General features: G+C 50.2%; 1 protein-coding gene across 4 annotated transcripts in view; it reads left to right on the forward strand.

Annotated features, from left to right (window-relative positions):
- The window catches only part of NDRG3 (NDRG family member 3), a 78,429-nt gene extending 59,693 nt beyond the window's left edge, over window positions 1–18,736 (forward strand). For 2 of the 4 annotated variants that reach the window (XM_002710820.6, XM_070051876.2), the window contains 9 exons: window positions 860–916; window positions 8,770–8,873; window positions 9,865–9,930; window positions 10,047–10,098; window positions 10,308–10,355; window positions 14,671–14,706; window positions 14,788–14,839; window positions 16,283–16,321; window positions 17,301–18,736. In XM_002710820.6, the coding sequence (XP_002710866.1) occupies window positions 860–916; window positions 8,770–8,873; window positions 9,865–9,930; window positions 10,047–10,098; window positions 10,308–10,355; window positions 14,671–14,706; window positions 14,788–14,839; window positions 16,283–16,321; window positions 17,301–17,482 (636 nt within the window). In that variant the 3' untranslated portion in view covers window positions 17,483–18,736. The remainder of the gene's footprint in view (window positions 1–859; window positions 917–8,769; window positions 8,874–9,864; window positions 9,931–10,046; window positions 10,099–10,307; window positions 10,356–14,670; window positions 14,707–14,787; window positions 14,840–16,282; window positions 16,322–17,300) is intronic. The other 2 variants (XM_008256033.5, XM_070051877.2) reach the window with 1 other exon arrangement.
- Window positions 18,737–18,874: the final 138 nt, after the last annotated feature.

Genomic DNA, 18,874 nt, shown 5'->3' on the forward strand with positions numbered 1-18,874 from the left:
CAGGGGTCCAAGGACTTGGGCCATCTTCTACTGCCTTCCCAGGTCATAGAAGGGAGCTGGATCGGAAGTGGAGCAGCCAGGACTAGAACCAGTGCCCATATGGGACTCCAGCACTGCAGGCAGCGGCTTTACCTGCTACGCCACAACACTGGCCCCTCCTCAATCCCTTTGTTCCCACCCCTAACTCAGTATTTTACCTCTGACCCAAGTCAGAGTCCAGTTCAGCATAAAACCAAGAGAAAAGGCTTAAGGGGAGTCAATAATGTAATGTGAGCTTGGAAGTTTTTCTGAAAATAGACTGATAGTCTGCAGACTTATAATAATTTTATAGACCTGGAGACGTATCATTTGAAATGGGAAGAATTAGGAACAAAATACTCAAAATGCAAGAACATTCTGTAATCATAGCTTTTCTCCCCACTTTCTGAAATGAAGATAGCAAAAACTGAAAGAGAGGAAAGAATTGTTTGGTTCTGTCTCTGGAATGTCTTGAGAGTGTTACAAGTTGAGTTATCAACCATCCATCTCGTGTGAAGGCAGAAATACAGGCAGGAATGATGCAGCAAATAGCCACAAGTTCTGGGTCTCAAGTTTTCAAAGAAGAAATGTCAGCATCTCTTCTAGCCTCTGTTTCACAGGAGGCACTATCATTACCTGGAAGGGAGACCTAGTTTTCTTCTGACTGTGGTTCTCATGTGTCTTTGAAACCACCATCTCATCAAAATGTACAACACGCATTGTGGGAGATCTCTTGGTACTGAAGGCTAATGTGTACAGACTATGGTGCAACCTTCTCCAGGGGAAAGCTTGGTCCTTTTGGTATGTGCTTCCTCTCTTGACACAGAGTTTATCTTTTCAGCTCTCAGGACTGACAACCAATGTTGTGGACATTATTCTGGCACATCACTTTGGGCAGGTAAGTTCCTGTTCCACCTGGGAGAACTGTGCATATCGTCTTCACAGAACGAGTGAGGCTGAGACGTGCGTGGTACTGCCACGGCCAGCCGTGTGCCACATGGCCCTTGGCATTTGGAGAGCTGAGAGAAGACAGCAGCTCCCCCTCCCCCCACCTCCCTGTAAGTAGGGTGCCATCTGTTAATGTTTGACAACATCACGTGCCTCACCCAACATCTTGAGAGCCATCAGGAGGTCCTGGGAAAGGCTTCACCGAAATAGAAATTTCGGGGGGGGGGGGAGTGAAATGTGGGTGCTTAAAGAACCCCAGAGATTATCTTGTCCGCCATGAACTGGTGAAGACACTGACAGTCGACAGAGAAGTGATAGTTATATGCATGTTTGTTGGGTGTGCCTGTGGGGAAGGCATCCCTCTTGGAAAGGGAAAGGGAGGGAGGTGAGCTGGGGCAGAGTGCTGGGAGTCTGTGAGCAGTGGGGTCGGAGAACTGGGAGCCTTCCAGAGTGGGGAGGGGAAGGCAGTATGGAGAGCAGGAATGGGAGCTCAATTAGAGTCTGTGTTGTTCATTTTAAATATTATATGACAGGAAATGGTAGGTGTGGAGAGAACTAGCGTTTATTTATTGAGTACTGTTTTTTATGTGCTATGGACTTCAATACGTGCTTTATGTATACAAACCCTGTGTTTTTAAAATAGGTCTGTTAGCCTGAATTTTTTTTTTAAAGATTTATTCATTTATCTGAAAGTCAGAGTTACAGAGAGAGATCATCTATCTGCTGGCTCACTCCTGAGGTGGCCACAACAGCTGGGATGGGCCAGGACAATGCGGGAGCCAGGAGCTTTGTCTAGGTCTCGTACTTGGGTGGCAGGGATTCAAACACTTAAGCCATCCTCCACTGCTTTTCCCAGACCATTAAGCTGGGGCTGGATCAGAAGTAGGACAGCCAGAACACGAACTGGCACCCATATGAGGTGCTGGTGTCACAGGCGGTAGCTTTACCTGCTGTACCACAGTTCCGGACCCCAACCTGATTTTAAGATGGGAAAATTGAGAGTCCCAGCGAGTCAGCATAATTTGTCACTGGCTGGGGGCTGGCGTTGTGGCACAGCAGATTAAGCTGCCACTTGGAGCACTGGCTTCCAATATGGGTTCCACTTCAAGTTCCTGCTGCTTCATTTCTAATCCAGTTCCTGACAGTCTGCCTAGGAAAGCAGCCAAAGATGACCAAGTACTTGGGCCCCTGCAGCCATGTGGGAGACCCAGAGTTCCAGGCTACGGGCTTTGGCCTGGCCCAGCGCTGGGCACTGTGGCCATTTGAGGAGTGAACTAATGGATGGAAGCTCACTCTCTGGCTGTGTGTGTGTGTGTGTGTGTGTATGCATGCATGCGTAGGTCACCCACTCTCTCTAACTAACTCGGCCTTTTAAATAAATAAATTAAAAAAAAAAAAAGAAAGAAAGAAAGAATTGGGGCCAGCAATGTGACACAGTGGGTAAAGCCATGCCCTGCAGCACTGGTATCCCATATGGATGCTGGTTCAAGTCCCAGCTCCTCTACTCCCAGTCCAGCTCCCTGCTAATGCACCTGGGAAAGCAGCAGAAGATGGTCCACATACTTGGGCCCCCTGTACCCTATGGGAGACCCAGAAGAAACTCCTGGCTTCTGGCTTCAGCCTGGCACAACCCCAGTTGTGGCCGTTTGGGGAGTGATCTAGTGGGTGGAAGATCTCCCTCTTTCTCTCTTTCCTCTCTCTCTGTAACTCTACCCTTCAAATAAATTTAAAAAAAATTTTTTTAAGATTTTTATTCATTTATTTGGGAGGCAGAATTATACACAGAGAGAGGGAGAGACGGTGAGAAAGGTCTTCCATCCGCTGGTTCACTCCCCAAATGGCCACAATGGATAGAGATGGACCAATCCAAAGCCAGGACTCAGGAGCTTTTTCCGAGTCTCCCACATGGGTGCAGGGTCCCAAGCACTTGGGCCATCTTACTGCTTTCCTAGGCCATAAACAGGGAGCTGCATTGAAAGTAGAACAGCCAGAACTCAAACTAGTGCCCATATGGAATACCAGCACCCCAGGCAAGACTTAACCTATTATACCACAGCACCAGCCCCAAATAAAGAAATTGATTGCTTGATTGACAGAGTTATAGACAGTGAGAGAGACAGAGAAAGGTCTTCCTTCCGTTGGTTCACTCCCCAAATGGCCACTACGGCCGGCGCTGTGCCAATCCGAAGCCAGGAGCCAGGTGCTTCCTCCTGGTCTCCCATGTGGGTGCAGGGCCCAAGCATTTGGGCCATCCTCCACTGCCCTCCCAGGCCACAGCGGAGAGCTGGACTGGAAGAGGAGCAACCAGGACTAGAACCTGGCTTTGTATCAGCACAGCTCCAGCTGTTGCTGCCAGTTGGGAAGTGAACCAGTGGTTGGAAGACCCCTCTCTCTCTGTGCCTCTCCTTCTCTCTCTGTGTAACTCTAACTTTCAAATAAATAAATTAATTAATTTTTTAAAAATGGAGAGTAGTTAGGACTTACCTGTGGTCTCTCGTTTTGAGTGCTGGTTAGTCAATGACGAGTAAGATCCCCTGGGGGACAACCTAAGACAGGCACAGCTGCATACGGAGACCACATGGAAATGGGGTCAACAATGGTATGACCAAGAATCAGGCCTCCCGTTGCTCAAAAATAAACGAAAAGGGGGAAATGTGGTGGAATGAGAAGGTGAAAAGGTCATGCCAAGATGGCCACTGAGGTGAGAAGGTCATACCAAGATGGCCGCTGACGACAGAAACTGCCTGGCAACAGGTCGTGATTGGATGGCTTCAGAAACCACATGATAACAGAGCCTGACTGACAACAGGCTGTGATTGGATGGTTTCAGAAACTACCTGGCAGCAGAGCCTGACTGGCAACAGGCTTTGTTTGGATGGCTTTGGAAACTGCATGGCAACAGGCTGTGATTGGTTAGGGCATAGACCACCCCTTGACCAGATTGGCTGCCTTGGCTATATAAGCAGCTGTAGCAACTGAAATAAACAAGTTTGCGGGCTGCTCACCTCTGGCCTGCTTTCACCTGACTCCTGGGGTCTGTGTGGTGACTCCGAGCCTCTTGCCCCCACCACGCTCCTCCTCTCAGAAGGAATCCTCTCAGAAGGAATCAGCTGCAACACTTACCAGGTGCTCCAGTGTGGGATACGTGCACCCCAAGTGGCAGTTTAATTTGAGGCGTTTACAACATCTGTCCAACAGATTCCCATGTATTTTGGATTAGAGAAGCTCTTTAAGGCTTCTAATCAAGAATTCACCCAGGTTTTTCTTCTTAGAGAATCTGGTTTTCTTCCAGCTGATTCCTTTAGGTTTGGCTCCATATTGTCATCTCTGTAATTGAGGTGTAACTTCCATAGAGTGTCGTGCACGTGCGTGCGTCAGTGACCTTTCCCTTCCTATACATTCCAGTAGCCACCATGTAAATCAAGATGAGAACGTGTCCACCACCCTCTTCCTCACCGATCCCACGCCCCAACGTGTTCTTTCCCTCCTGATCTTGAACTTCGTGTCAGTGGGCTCGCAGTGTGCACTGCTGTGGGTCTGGCTTCCTTTGCAGGGCATGCAGGTGACATTCATCCCATCACGCCATGTGTATTAGTTCTCCATGACTGTAATGGAGTCCGTTACAGCTTTCTAATTCCACCATTTATTTATTCTCATATGACTGAGCATCTGGGTTGTTTCCAGTCCTTTGTTTTTTTTTTTTTTTTACTATTATAAATAAAACTGTGATAGACATTATGCATCTCTTTTTGAACATATGCACTCAGTTCTCTTGGCCTCTCTCTCTCAAAATATGCATGTATTTCCGCTTGTTGATTTCTCAGTTCTAGGCACTATCTGTGAACTTTTAACTATGGGAGGTAGTTTCTTTCTCTTTGGTGCACACATCCTGTCCCTTGACACACATTTGTATTTCCCACTCCATGCTCACAACATAACCAGCATTTTTGATTAAGTATTATTCAGAGCTCGGCCTTGACCACTGTCTTTTTCTTTTTGTTGTTGTTGTTGTTTTTATTTTTATTTTTTTTGACAGGTAGAGTTAGACAGTGAGAGACAGAGAGAAAGGTCTTCCTTTTTCCATTGGTTCACCCCCCAATGGCCGCTACGGCCAGTGTGTTGCGGCTGGCGCGCTGCACTGATCTGAAGCCAGGAGCCAGGTACTTATCCTGGTCTCCCATGGGGTGCAGGGCCCAAGGACCTGGGCCATCCTCCACTGCCCTCCCAGGCCACAGCAGAGAGCTGGCCTGGAAGAGGAGCAACCGGGACAGAATCCAGCGCCCCGACCGGGACTAGAACCCAGGGTGCTATTTATTTGAAAGGCAGAGTCACAGAGGCAGAGAGACATTCACTGGTCACTCCCTAAATGGCCACAACGGCCAGAGCTGGGCCGATCCAAAGCCAGGAGCCAGGAGCTTCTTCAGGTCTCCCACACAGGTGCAGAGCCATCTTCTGCTGCTTTCCCAGGCACATTAACAAAGAGCTGGATTGGAAGTGGAGTAGCCGGGTCTTGAACCTGTGACCCTATGGGATGCCAGAACTACAGGCGGCTTTACCTGCTACACCACAGTGCCGGCCCCAACTACTGTCTTTTTCTATAGAATATTTTGTGCTTTCTTGAGTTGTTTTTATTTTTGTTTTGTATTAATTACTTACTATTCTATGTGTTATCAGTATTTCAGATGGTCCCCTCTGACTAGGTAAACTCCATATTCAATACATTCAAGCACATTAAGCAAACTGATTTTCATGTTATTGAAGAAGTCTCTCCCACAGCATTCCCACTGCTGTAGTGTATGCTGATTTGATAATCGGTATCAATTGGCCTCTGTGTATAGGCCCCTATGTTATTTGCGTCTTTACTGCAGGCTGAGACCTATTAGCTCAAAAGCCTTCCAGCACTGAAATTAAATTCTCACACATCAAGTTATTTGAAAAATAGCTCAGCAATTTAAGACGTTTCTTGGGGCACCTGAATCTCAGAGTGCTGAGTTCAAGTTCCAGCTCTATATCCCATTCCAGCTTCCTATTAATATGCACCTTGGGGCCAGCACCACGGCTCACTAGGCTAATCCTCCGCCTGCAGCGCCGGCACCCTGGGTTCTAGTCCCGGTTGGGGTGCCGGATTCTGTCCCGGTTGCCCCTCTTCCAGTCCAGCTCTCTGCTGTGGCCAGGGAGTGCAGTGGAGGATGGCCCAAGTGTTTGGGCCCTGCACCCGCATGGGAGACCAGGAGAAGTACCTGGCTCCTGGCTTCAGATTGGCACAGCGCCGGCCGTAGCGGATTGAACCAACTTGGGGATTGAACCAACGGAAAAGGAAGCCCTTTCTCTCTCTCTCTCTCTCTCACTGTCTAACTCTGCCTGTCAAAAAAAAAAAAAATTTAAAAAAAATTTAAAAATATGGACCCTGGGAGGCAGAAGATGGTGGCTTAAGTAGTGTGTCCCTGCCACCTGTGTGGGAGAAATGGGTTGAATTCCAGGCCCAGCCTGGCCCAGCCCTAGCAATTGTGAGCATTTAGAAAATGAAGCAGCAATTGGAATTAGCGTGTGTGTGTGTGTACATACATGCTTTTCAAATAAAATAGAAATACATTTTTAAAAAATGTTAGTAGCCCAAGCAGTATTTTAGCCATTTAGAGCCCTTATGCTTTACATATCCTTTAAAGCTTCATCCTGTGTCTGCTAGCCACTGGTCAGATGGAGCCTCTTAGTTACAGCACCCTAGAGCTACTGTGGCTCTTCAGGGGCCTCTCACCCAGGGACTCCTCCCATGCTGCTGAGTTGTGTCACCCAGACACAAGAGCCACCTCTCCAGTTCTCCTGTTCCCCAGGAGTTCCCTTGTTCTCCCCTTCTAGACAGTGGCCTTCCTGCCATGTGAGCTTCTGGACAGTCTTGTTCCATGAGGGACTTCCCCTCTGATACAATCTGTCTATACACCACACAATGAAATTTGCATAGGGGCCAGTGCTGTGGCACAGCGGGTTAATTTCCTGGCCTGAAGCGCTGGCATCCCATATGGGGCCGGTTCTAGTCCCAGCTGCTCCACTTCCAATCCAGCTCTCTGCTATGGCCTGGGAAAGCAGTAGAAGATGGCCCAAGTCCTTGGGCACCTGCACCCACGTGGGAGACCCGGAAGAAGCTCCTGGCTCCTGGCTTCGGATTGGCGCAGTTCCGGCCGTTATAGCCAATTGGGGAGTGAACCGTCGGATGGAAGACCCGTTTCTCTCTCTCTCTCTCTCTCTCTCTCTCTCTCTCTGTGACTCTCCTCTCTCTGTGTAACTGTGACTCTCAAGTAAAAAATTAAAAAAAAAATTTTTTTTGACAGGCAGAGTGGACAGTGAGAGAGAGAGACAGAGAGAAAGGTCTTCCTTTTGCCGTTGGTTCACCCTCCAATGGCTGCCGCGGCCGGCGCGTTGCAGCCAGCGTACCAAGCTGATCCGATGGTGGGAGCCAGGTGCTTCTCCTGGTCTCCCATGGGGTGCAGGGCCCAAGCACTTGGGCCATCCTCCACTGCACTCCTGGCTACAACAGAGAGCTGGCCTGGAAGAGGGGCAACCGGGACAGAATCCGGCGCCCCAACCGGGACTAGAACCCTGTGTGCCGGCGCCGCAAGGCGGAGGATTAGCCTAGTGAGCCGCAGCGCCGGCAATAAAATAAATCTTTAAAAAAAAAAAGAAACTTGCATATTACTATCTCTCACGTTGTGCATTATTCCTTGATCAGCCCCAAATCCCTGAAGCCCTCTATGTTACCTTATTCGCCTGTTCCACAGCTGTTCTCCTTTCTTTAATTATAGCCTTTTTGTTGGGACAACAGATAAGATGCCACAGGGGTGGTTCCAGTAATGGGGAGAACTCCTGAGGGAGAACTGCACTGAGATCCAGGCTCCTAGCTTCAGCATAGCCCAGCCTAGACTGGGTGGCCATTTGAGGATGAACTAGTGGACAGAAAATCTCTGTTTCTCTGTCTCTCTGCCTTTCACATAACATTTTTTTAAGATTTGTTTATTTATTTGAAAGAGTTACAGATAAAGAGAGAGATCTTCCATCTACTGGTTCTCTCCCCAAGTGGCTGCAACGGCCAGGGCTGGTACACATCAAAGCCACGAGCTTCATCCAGGTTTTCCACTTGGTAACAGGGGCCCAAGGACTTGGGCTATCTTCTGCTGCTGTCCCAGGCACATTAGCAGGGAGCTGCATTCGAAGTGGAGCACCCAGGACACAAACCGGTGCCCATATGGGATGCTGGCATTGTATCCAGCTTCTAGTACTGCTATTTGATTTGTAATTGTTGCATGAAATCAGTTTTGTATGTATAAATAGGTAAAGCACTAGTTTTATAAGTGAGGACATAGATAAGTTAATTATATAGATTGATGGTTATTAAAAGAAATGTTACCTTCTATTTATTTTATACTTTACAGTTCATGTAACTTATTTAATCTTAAAACAGTCATGTCATGTAGCTGGTCATTATCTTCAATTTACAGACAGTATCTTTATTTTTATGAGAAATAGCAGAACATTAAAAAATAATAACACAGGTAAGGAAACCAGCATTCCGAATGGTTAGAAGACCCAAGTTCTGTGGCTGGTACTTGAGTCTATGATATGTTCTCTGGTACCTGACACAGAATGTGACACTGAACCTGTCTGATGCCAATTAAAAAAATGTTTGCCCTTGAAACTGCCCAGTTATCATAAGCAGCAGCATTTGGCTTTTGGTTTGAAAATGTCAGCCACACAAGGTGGACTTGTTCTGTAGCTCAGAAATTGAACTGTGTCTTTCTTCAATTGTTCTAGGAAGAACTGCAGGCCAACCTGGACCTGATTCAAACCTACAGATTGCACATTGCCCAAGATATCAACCAAGAAAACCTGCAGCTTTTCCTGGGCTCCTATAACGGGTACAGTTACTCCCTGGTGCTTCCTCTAAATGTAGACTAGGTCCAAAAACACAGTTGACATCTAAGGCAGAGAGGAGGGGCTTACACTGCTTCTCCCAGCGCTAGGGGTGGGATCGACTTCCAGACCAGCGCTTTCTCGAAGAACGAGTGCAGAGAGCTGTTCTGGGATGTTGAAGTACCACTTGTAGTCTGACGTGTGTTGAGACAAAACGTACTTAAGTTAGGTACACACACAAGTAATCGGAAGTAGCACAGGAAAATGCACCGGGGTGGGGGTGGGGTCGAAGGAGAGGAGCCTTGGGCTTTGGTTTAGTTTCCCTTGCTGACATCTTGTCATCAGGCAAAAGTAACGCATGGCCACTGAATTACAGAACTCACTGTCGCGTCTCCCCGCCCCTGAGACAGGGAGAGACAGAGTCAAAGAGTGGGTTTTTATTGTGGATCCAGCTTCTCCAAAGTGGAAACATTGGCTTCTTCTGACTTCCTGGGAACACGGGAAAAGCTTGAGGATCTGGGTGAGCTGTGCCTTACCCAATGTTACGCAGCCAGGAAGGAGCAAAACCAGGTTCCGATTCTGCTCTCTAGCCCTTTGGTCTTTTATACCAAAGTCTCCCTACTTCTAGTTGAAACCAGAGAGATCAAGTCCTATGCTGAACGGTTACAGTAAAACACCTGTCCAGAAAAGTATGTCACTCCCGCTTCTTAAGGAGTTTGTTTCTTTGAACTAGTTTAGTTGGAAGACTAAACACTTAGGAGTCGCAAGTCCCAGTTGCTTCCTCTTCAGTCCCGTAGGTCTCCCGAGCTCCACCCCAGGGCTGAGCCAGGAGCCAGGCTGCTGCCCGAGGCAGGTGGCTACCAGGAAGCAGCATGCTGGGCTGTTAGGGAAAGAGAATGTCTGTGTCCTTGAGAGATGCTGGGTTTCAAGAGCAGGAAATAACCTGAGTCGTTGTGACGTTCCTGAAGGGGCATTGCTTCTGCTCTGTTTTTCTAGACGTAGAGACCTCGAGATCGAAAGACCTATTCTGGGCCAAAATGATAACAGATTAAAAACACTGAAGTAAGTGCCTCTGGTGCCCCCACGGAACTGCTAGATGTCTCTGCATGTAGTGGACTGAGCGTTGCTGGAGTGTGTGTGCTGTTTTCTGAATGCCACCTGTTCTTGCTTGTACCTAGATGTTCCACGTTACTGGTGGTAGGAGACAATTCACCTGCTGTTGAGTCTGTGGTGAGTACGCCCTTAGTGTGGAGACGAGTGAGAGTAAAGCGTGCTGAGGCACGGAGAGCACGCTGCTCTCTGCCAGAAACTGTTGCCCGTACTAGTGTGGTGTTCTGATTATACACGTTATGGTTTGCTCTCTGCTACACATTTGGAAAATTACTTCCTCCTCAACCACTAAGTTCCATAAAATTGTTTCCTCCTTTCTTTTTTCTTAGGTCGAATGCAATTCTCGCCTCAACCCCGTCAATACAACTTTGCTGAAGGTAACGTCTCCCCCCTTGCCAGCCGGCTGTGAGTATGTGAGGCTGGGTTCACTGTGATAGTTCCCCTTTATGGGTCTCGCGCGCTTTCTCAGAAGCCGTTTATCCTGAATATATTCTCATTGTAGAAAACAGAGAAAGCATGAAGAAGAATAGAAATTAACATTACTTATAATCCTGTCCCGACGGTAACCTCTAATAAAATCTTGGTGTCGTTTTCCTATACATTTTTATATCATTAACATCAGAGGACATTTGTGGCCCTGTCACTTTTCCTCACTTTTATGACATAAGCGTGTTCCCATGTCATTAAAACCTTCATGAGCATTATTTAATGTTGTGAGAATTAAGAAAATGGATGGAAATGCTTTGCTTGCTAAATCCTGTTGTATCAGTAAGGAACTTCCCAGTAACTTTCTAATGATGAGGCAGGATGCACTTTCTTTCTCTTAGGGCAAGTTTAGACTGATGTCCTAGGCTTGATATCAAGTTCCCCCTCTTTCGAGTGTACCCCAGGCAAGAGTTGCAACCTGGTATGGTCTCAGCCTCACATCTGCCAAGCTGTCTCACGGAGCCGATCCCCTGGTTGGAACTGGGACAACTGTAGATCTTAGTGCGAGTCTTTTGTTGCCTTCTGCTACGTTTTCAGTCCAAACCCCGCTGCTGTCTTCCCTCTCTTTGAAGTGTGCTTGAAAGGGAGGTGTTGTCACCAGAAGCAGCCGTGGTTCTGAGAAATACATCATGAGGTTAATGCTTTGAGGTGACCAAACTCAAAATGTTTTTGGCTCCAGGAGATTTTCACAGCAGGTTTGAATCAATATTCAAAAGGCTAAAACTGAACTCTGCAATAGCCGTAGACATGGTTATATTCTGTGGGAAACCATGCAGCAATGCAGTGAAATGGGTAACTCCCACGGCAGACTGAACTGATCCTCAGACAGTCTGATGGGTACCAGTCTTAGCTTCTCTGCATAGAGGCACTGCTTTCTAGTTCTAATCGGGTTTCAGCTCCTGAACTTCAAGAAAACACAGCCTGGGGGTCAGCATTAGGGCACCACAGTGCCAGCACCCCTTACCAGAGTATCATTTCAAGTCCTGGCTCTTAGGCTTCCAATCCAGCTCCCAGCTTGGGCTCCTGCCATCCATGTGGGAGACCAGGATGGAATTCCTGGCTCCTGGCTCCTGGCTTCGGCCTGGCCCAGCCCTGGCCATTGCAGACATTTGGGAAGTGAACCAGTGAATGGAAGGTCTCTGTTTCTGTGTCTCACTCTTTGTTTCAAATAAATCAGTCAGTCTTTGGATAGAGAGGAAGAGAACACAAGCCTGTACCATTTTCCTGCTTTGTGTTTGTCAGCTTGTCTCTTATGCTTAGTGTTTCCAGGGGTCGATCCGGGCCAGCCTTCAAGGGCCTTACCCTCTCCTAACTGAGAGACTCCTCCCCAGAAAAGTGTTTTTTTATGTTTTTATGCCTACATAGTTTGTACATATTTGTGAGGTACCTGTGGTATTTTGATTCGTACATACATTATATGGTGATCTAATCAGGGTACTTATCATACACCCATTGCCTTAAACATTTATCATTTCTCAAATAAAGCTTTAATGCCAGTAAATTAAACCATAGGGTTCATATTCCTTTAAAAATTGCCAGGCAGCTCAAATAGGATATTCTCTGAGCATAGGGAACATCTCAGGGAGGGAGAGTGAGCTAGTGGGTTTCCATCATGCCTAGAAACTGTGCTCCCTGCAGAGTTGCAGAGTCTGTGTCGCCTGGGAGCGTGTTAGCAGGGAAGTTCTCAAGTTGTTTTGCTTTTATTGGAAGGCCAAAAGACAGAGATAGGGATAGACAGAGATTTCCATCTGCTGGTTCACTCCCCAAATGCCCACAACAGCCGGCGCTGGACCAGACCAGTTCTGGAAGCCCGGGGCTCAATTCAGGTCTCCCATGTGGATGGCAGGGACCCAAGTACTTGAACCATCACCACTGCCTCCCACATCTCTGCATTGGCAAGAAGCTAGGGTCAGGAACCAGAATCTAGGCACTCCGGTATGGGATGCAGGTATCCAAGTCAGTGTCTTTTTGTTTTATTAAGGTTTTATTTATTGGTTTGAGAGGCAGAGTCACAGGCAGAGGCAGATAGAGGAAAATACAGAAAGGTCTTCTATCGGGGCTGGCGCTGTGGCACAGCGGGTTAAAGCCCTGGCCTGAAGTGCTGACATCCATATAGGCGCCGGTTCTATTCCCAGCTGCTCCTCTTCCCATCTAGCTCTCCTCTATGGCCTAGGAAAGCAGTAGAAGATGGCCCAAGTCCTTGGGCACCTGCACCCGTGTGGGAGACCCGGAAGAACCTCCTGGCTCTTGGCTCAATGGCTCCAGCCATTGCGGCCATCTGGGGAGTGAACCATCGGATGGAAGACCTTTCTCTGTGTCTCTACCTCTCTCTGTAACTCTTTCAAATAAATAAAATTTTTTTAATTAATTTATTTGACAGATAGAGTTAGCCAGTGAGAGAGAGAGAGAAAGGTCTTTCTTCCATTGGTTCACTCCCCAAATGGCTGCCACTGCCAGTGCTGTGCCAAACCGAAGCCAGGAGCCAGGTACCTCCCCCTGGTCTCCCATGTGGGTGCAGGCGCCCAAGACTTGGACCATACTCCACTGTCCTCCCGGGCCACAGCAGAGAACTGGACTGGAAGAGGGGCAACCGGGACTAGAACCCGGCGCCCATATGGGATGCCGGTGCTGCAGGCGGAGGATTAACCAAGTGAGCCACGGCGCCGGCCCCCAATAAAATAAATCTTTAAAAAAAAAAAAAAAAATCAAAGGTCTTCTATCTACTGGTTCACTCACCAAATGGCCGCAACAGCTGGAGCTGGACTGATTCAAAGCCAGCAGCCAGGAGCTTCTTCTGGGTTTCCCATGCAAGTGCAAAGGCCCAAAGACTTGGGCATCCTTCACAGCTCTCCCAGGTGCATTATTAGGGAGCTGGATCAGAAGAGGAGCATCTGGGAAACGAACCAGCACTCATATGGGATGCCAGTGCTGCAGGCAGAGGCTTAGCCTACTAGGGCACAGAGCCGGCCGCCAGTGAGTGTCTTAACCACTGTACCAGAGACTACTCCAGAAGTAGAAGTTCCTAAACCCCAGCCTAGACCTCTTGACTCAGAGTCTCTGGGGCAGGAACCCGTGAATCATGAGTTTTAACAAGTCCTTGAGGGGCCGATGCTGTGGCGCAGTGGGTTAAAGCCTTGGCCTGAAGCGCCAGCATCCCGTGTGTGTGCCGGTTCTAGTCCCTGCTGCTCCACCACTTCTGATCCAGCTCTCTCTTATGGCCTGGGAAAGCAGTAGAAGATGACCCAAGTCTTTGGGCCCCTGTACCCACATGGGAGACCCAGAAGAAGCTCCTGGCTCTTGGCTTTGGATCGGCGTAGCTCTGGCCGTTGCAGCCATCTGGGAAGTAAACCAGCGAATAGAAGACCTCTCTCTCTGTCTCTACCTCTCTCTGTAACTCTGTCTTTAAAATAAATAAAATAAATCTTAAAAAACAAACAAACAAACAAACAAAAAACTCAAGTCCTTGAGGTAATCCCAGTGCACACGAACAAAGCCTAGGAGAATACCCAAGAAACCCTTGCCCAGGAGAGAGTAACTGCTGTAAACGTTCCTGCAGTGGGCAGCAACGAGGGGCCTGTGCGTGCGGGTCTGCTGAGTGTAGTCTCAGCTCCTGACTGGAGAGCTCCCCGTCATCAGGAAGGTGACGAAGGGTGGAAGGGGACATAGAAACGTGACGCACTGCGATGGTCGGGCCATGTGGTTCAAGGACCCCAAAAGCAACATTGCTCAGGGACAGGCAAAGCTGTGGTTGAAAGCAGCAAATAACTCCCCATCACCCCAGTGGAAAATGCCTTCCAAGGGCCTAGAAGCCAGGCCTTGCGCCTGCCTGATAAATAAGCATTGAGTATTTGTTTCAGATTTGTCCCCAGGGTGATTGTTAAGATCTAAGTCTTCATGTAAGAATGCTTTAAATAGATGTAGACTTGGGTGCAGTTAATCATTAAGGAACCTGGAGCAGGCATTTGGCAAGCGGTTATGATGCCAGTCTCTACGCCTGCATCCTGTATCCGAGTGCCTGGGCTCAAGTCCCATCTCTGCTTCTGATGAGGATCGAGTACCTGGGTCCCTGCCCCCTGTAAATGTTTAAAATTTTAAATCAAAACAAATTAAGGAACCTAACTGTGCCCTGTTGCAAAAGATTTTGGAGGTCAGAATGTTTTCCTTAAGTTTAAGCCCCAGCTAACCTCCGTGTTCTTCCCGTTCTAGATGGCAGACTGCGGGGGCCTGCCCCAAGTGGTCCAGGTAAGGACGTTCTTGTCAGCGCCCATTCGCTTCTCCCTGTGTGCCGTGCAGAGATTAATGCCTTGTTGTTCTGTCCCCCAGCCTGGGAAGCTCACGGAGGCCTTCAAGTACTTTTTGCAGGGAATGGGCTACAGTGAGTAGTATCCGACTTTCTATCTAGCAACAATGTATGGAAACGGGGGGTCAGTTTGACATCCAGGAGCCCCCAGTTCTTGGGCATGCCCCGTGGGCTCGCCAGCCTTAAGCAGAAGCCAGAGCACAGAGCGCTCGTCTGTGCGCATGTGTAACTGTTAAGCCCTTGCCTTCTGTCAGCCACTGTGTGCTCTGACCTCACAGGTAAGTTCTGGGATTCGTCCCATTTTGTAGAAATGAGCTCAGAAGGGCTCAGCTCATTGCCAGGGTAACCAGGGTAACGCACAGCCGTGGTTCAGTCTGGCAGTCCGACTCCAGGGTAACGCACAGCCGTGGTTCAGTCTGGCAGTCCGACTCCAGGGTAACGCACAGCCGTGGTTCAGTCTGGCAGTCCGACTCCAGGGTAACGCACAGCCGTGGTTCAGTCTGGCAGTCCGACTCCAGGGTAACGCACAGCCGTGGTTCAGTCTGGCAGTCCGACTCCAGGGTAACGCACAGCCGTGGTTCAGTCTGGCAGTCCGACTCCAGGGTAACGCACAGCCGTGGTTCAGTCTGGCAGTCCGACTCCAGGGTAACGCACAGCCGTGGTTCAGTCTGGCAGTCCGACTCCAGGGTAACGCACAGCCGTGGTTCAGTCTGGCAGTCTGACTCCAGGGTAACGCACAGCCGTGGTTCAGTCTGGCAGTCTGGCACCAGAGCCCCCGCTTTACCCCTGAGTCTCAGACTGTCCTGGCTGTGACTCTGGACTGCTGATTGACACTTCAAGGCAGCTGATTAGTCATTCCTGGCCTGGGGACTCCGGGGAGGAAAGGCAGTGCCCCAAGAGATGAACTCACAAGTCCAAGGACATGTCTACGTCGTACGCTGCTGTCCTGGTCTCGTATGATTAGACCCCTGAGCCATGTCATTTGTCTTAGAATGTCCACACTTGCTCCCTTCTGGGAGTTGTTGTAAGAAGAAAAACCCTGTCACCCAGAGCTCTTTACCCAGTGGGGTCATCCTCCTTCTGTCTTTGGCGTCAGTGTGGATAATGGCCACTGGTGACCCTCTTGGTCAGCTTCTCTGGGTGGCCAGGCCCTGGGTGCAGCCCTGTACCTGCTGCATAGCCCATGTATGTCTTGTCTAGAGTGGCTGTGTCGTCCCTGTCTATGAGCTTCTACCAACCGAGCCCACACCCTCCACCCTCGGGCTCACTGGGAGGAGCACAGGTCCCTCTCCTAGGCTCCTAGGAAGCTGATCATCCAGTCCTATTCTGACCCAAAGCTGATGGCTGTTTACCATTGGGAAAAGAACAGCAGAGGTGATACTGAAGCATTCTCTGGGACCCTCCAACAAAGTATCCCTGGCTTGGAGCATCCTGTCAGTGTGTGCGAGGCAGCCGAGGTGGCCACTTGGCACTCTCAGGTCACTAACCTGCCTTTTCCTGTGTCCGTCCTGCTTCCAGTCCCGTATGTGCAGCTCAGTCACCTGAGCACCGAGTCAGGTACCTTCCTCTGTGCTGGCCCCGCCCTGCCTCCCAGCCATGCTCTCCTGGCTGCACTGGCTGCCTGCAGCATGCCCGGGTTTTCCTGTGCAGTGAGAGCCCGATAGAACGTGGCTCATTGTGCCCCAAGAGGTCCAGCCAAAGGTCCCCCAGGAGGAAGAAAGGGCCCGGTTGTTACGGCCAAGCCGCCTCTTGTCATCCTGAATCCAGGATCGCAGCAGCAGCTGACTCAAGTCACAGGGCCCCTCTTTCTCCACCACCTGTGTCCTTGGGTTAAGCCCCAGACCCAGGTCCATAGACAGCCTGTACAGAGGAGGGTGGGAGCCGGTGCCCAGAGAGCTCCGTACCTGGTGGCATCTTTTGACTCTAGGGTTGAGATGACAGTGGGGAGTGGCTGGGGCCTTGGGAGGATGGGCAGGGAGGTGATGCTGGGTGAAGTCCCTGTCCAGGCCCAGCAGGCAGGACCCGAGGATCAAGGCAGGGGCAGAACAGGAGACCGATGCCAGAGCTTTTCCCGCCTCCCCTCCACCACACCGTCCTTCACGTCTGCCCCAGGTGAAGGGGCGCCTGTGGACACGGGTGGTAGTCTCGTTGTATCGGGCTTGCACTGTGTCTGTGAAACACCCTCCTACTTACGTGGTTCATCTTTTCCTTTGACTTAGTCTTGCATGCATTGCCACTTGGTCACCTGTTTGGTTCCCAAAGCCTCCTTCCTAATCACTGTGTGAGTGGCGTGGGCGTAGCTGAGAGGCCTCCTGTGCACCAAAATCAGCTGAAATGCAGCCAGATCCGAGGAAGTAGAGCAGCCTCGCGAACAGCCACTCACCTAGAGCAGATACACGAAGTGGGTGTGGCTGTGTCTTGTCCCGGGTGTTGTCTTCAGTGGGCTGGGAGAGTGAAACAGGTAGCCTTTGAAACGTGTGATTGGTTGAGCTCAGCCAGGGCGCCCTCTTCCAGTCCTGTTGGTTCTGTGTTCCAGTTCCGTCTGCCAGCATGACCCGGCTCGCCCGATCGCGCACCCACTCCACCTCGAGTAGCATCGGCTCTGGAGAAAGCCCCTTCAGCCGCTCCATCACCAGCAATCAGTCAGATGGAACCCAGGAGTCCTGTGAGTCCCCCGATGTCCTGGACAGACACCAGACCATGGAGGTGTCGTGCTGAGCAGACACTCCTCCACTGGACCCCGCACGGCCACCCTCTTCAGATGCCCACTCCGTAGTACATTTCGCCCCACGAGCTGGCCTCTGCTCTCTGACCCATGCATGGCCACTGAACCTCTCTAGTAGCCAGGTGTGTCATTCCTCCCGCCCAGCGCCTCCCTCTTTTGTAATGTACCAAGGACCACGCCCATGCCGTCGCTGTACCATTCCGACATCTTTAGCCGATCCAAGCGCCACATCTTCTCTTGCCAGCTTTTCCCTGTGCTCCCTCAACTATGTAAGCGATAAGATTCTCTAATCCCACTCGTGTGTGTGCGAGCACGCGTGTCTGTGTGTGCATAGTTCTGTGATTTTAGACATGCTTTCTCGTAGCGCTTCTGCAGAACACAGAAAAGGGACTTCTTTTGCATTCTCAGTGTTGTTTTTCAGGGAAGTGTGTGAAACGTTGCTAGGTGAGTAGGCCTAGAATTCGCAACTCGGTTTCGGGAGAGAGCAGTTCAGAGGACGCGGGAGATCCAGATCACTGGGACCAGTAGTGGGAGAGTGCCTGTCCCGTGGGGAGGCAGGCAGGTGGCCATCCCCTCCTCTGTCTAACTGGATGCACGTGTGCTGTTCTCTACACAAAAGGGAGGGGTGCATCCCACTAGAAAGCCATGGACGCTGAGGTCCTGATACGACAAGGAGTAGGGAGTGTGGCTTACTGACGGCCTCTCAGCACAGGAAAGCCAGGAGCAGGATGTTAGGCCTGCTCTCCGCAAGTGCTCACCAGACAGCCACACGTCCACAGAGCACCTGCCAGGCTGTGGTGGACACTGGCTCTCCATCCCTCCGCCCCAAAGCAGGGAGAGGTGTGGCCTAAAACTCGAGTAGATGGGGAGGCGAAGGTGAGGAGAGACCAGCCACAAGCGCGGTCACGCGTGATATGCCGCAGACGTCATGGAACCCACCTCAGAGAGATCCTGAATCCTGTGAGCTCCCTGTTCTAGGAGGGAAGGGGCCCGTCCGGAGGGGCTGCCCCGTCCGCTGTTACGGGAGGGGCCAAAGCCAGCCAGAGAGGACTGCTGGGACGAGGGGAAAGATCCGCGAGAGCAGCTGCCGGGAGCGTCCGCTGTCCGCTCGGGCCACACGGACCTGGACCTCGGGAAGGGGCTTCTCAGACGCACTGTCTGCTTTCTGCCGAGATAGGAATGCGTCGCTCTGCCAGAGTGCAACTTTTTACTGATTGTTAAATAAAGCTGTACACGTCTCCTTGTTACCTGACTGCTGGTGTTCATCTGTCAGCCGCTCGGGGCTCAGGGAGGGGCTGAGCTCCTGTGCACTGGTTCTCTGCTGGGCTCTTCCCCGTCTGTGCTCACCTGTCCCACCCCGTCACACTGTCCACTTCCAGGCAAGA

The sequence above is a fragment of the Oryctolagus cuniculus genome, chromosome 11 (genome assembly GCF_051225735.1).
Source record: "Oryctolagus cuniculus isolate XC-2025 breed Fujian yellow rabbit chromosome 11, ASM5122573v1, whole genome shotgun sequence".
NCBI lineage: Eukaryota > Metazoa > Chordata > Mammalia > Lagomorpha > Leporidae > Oryctolagus > Oryctolagus cuniculus.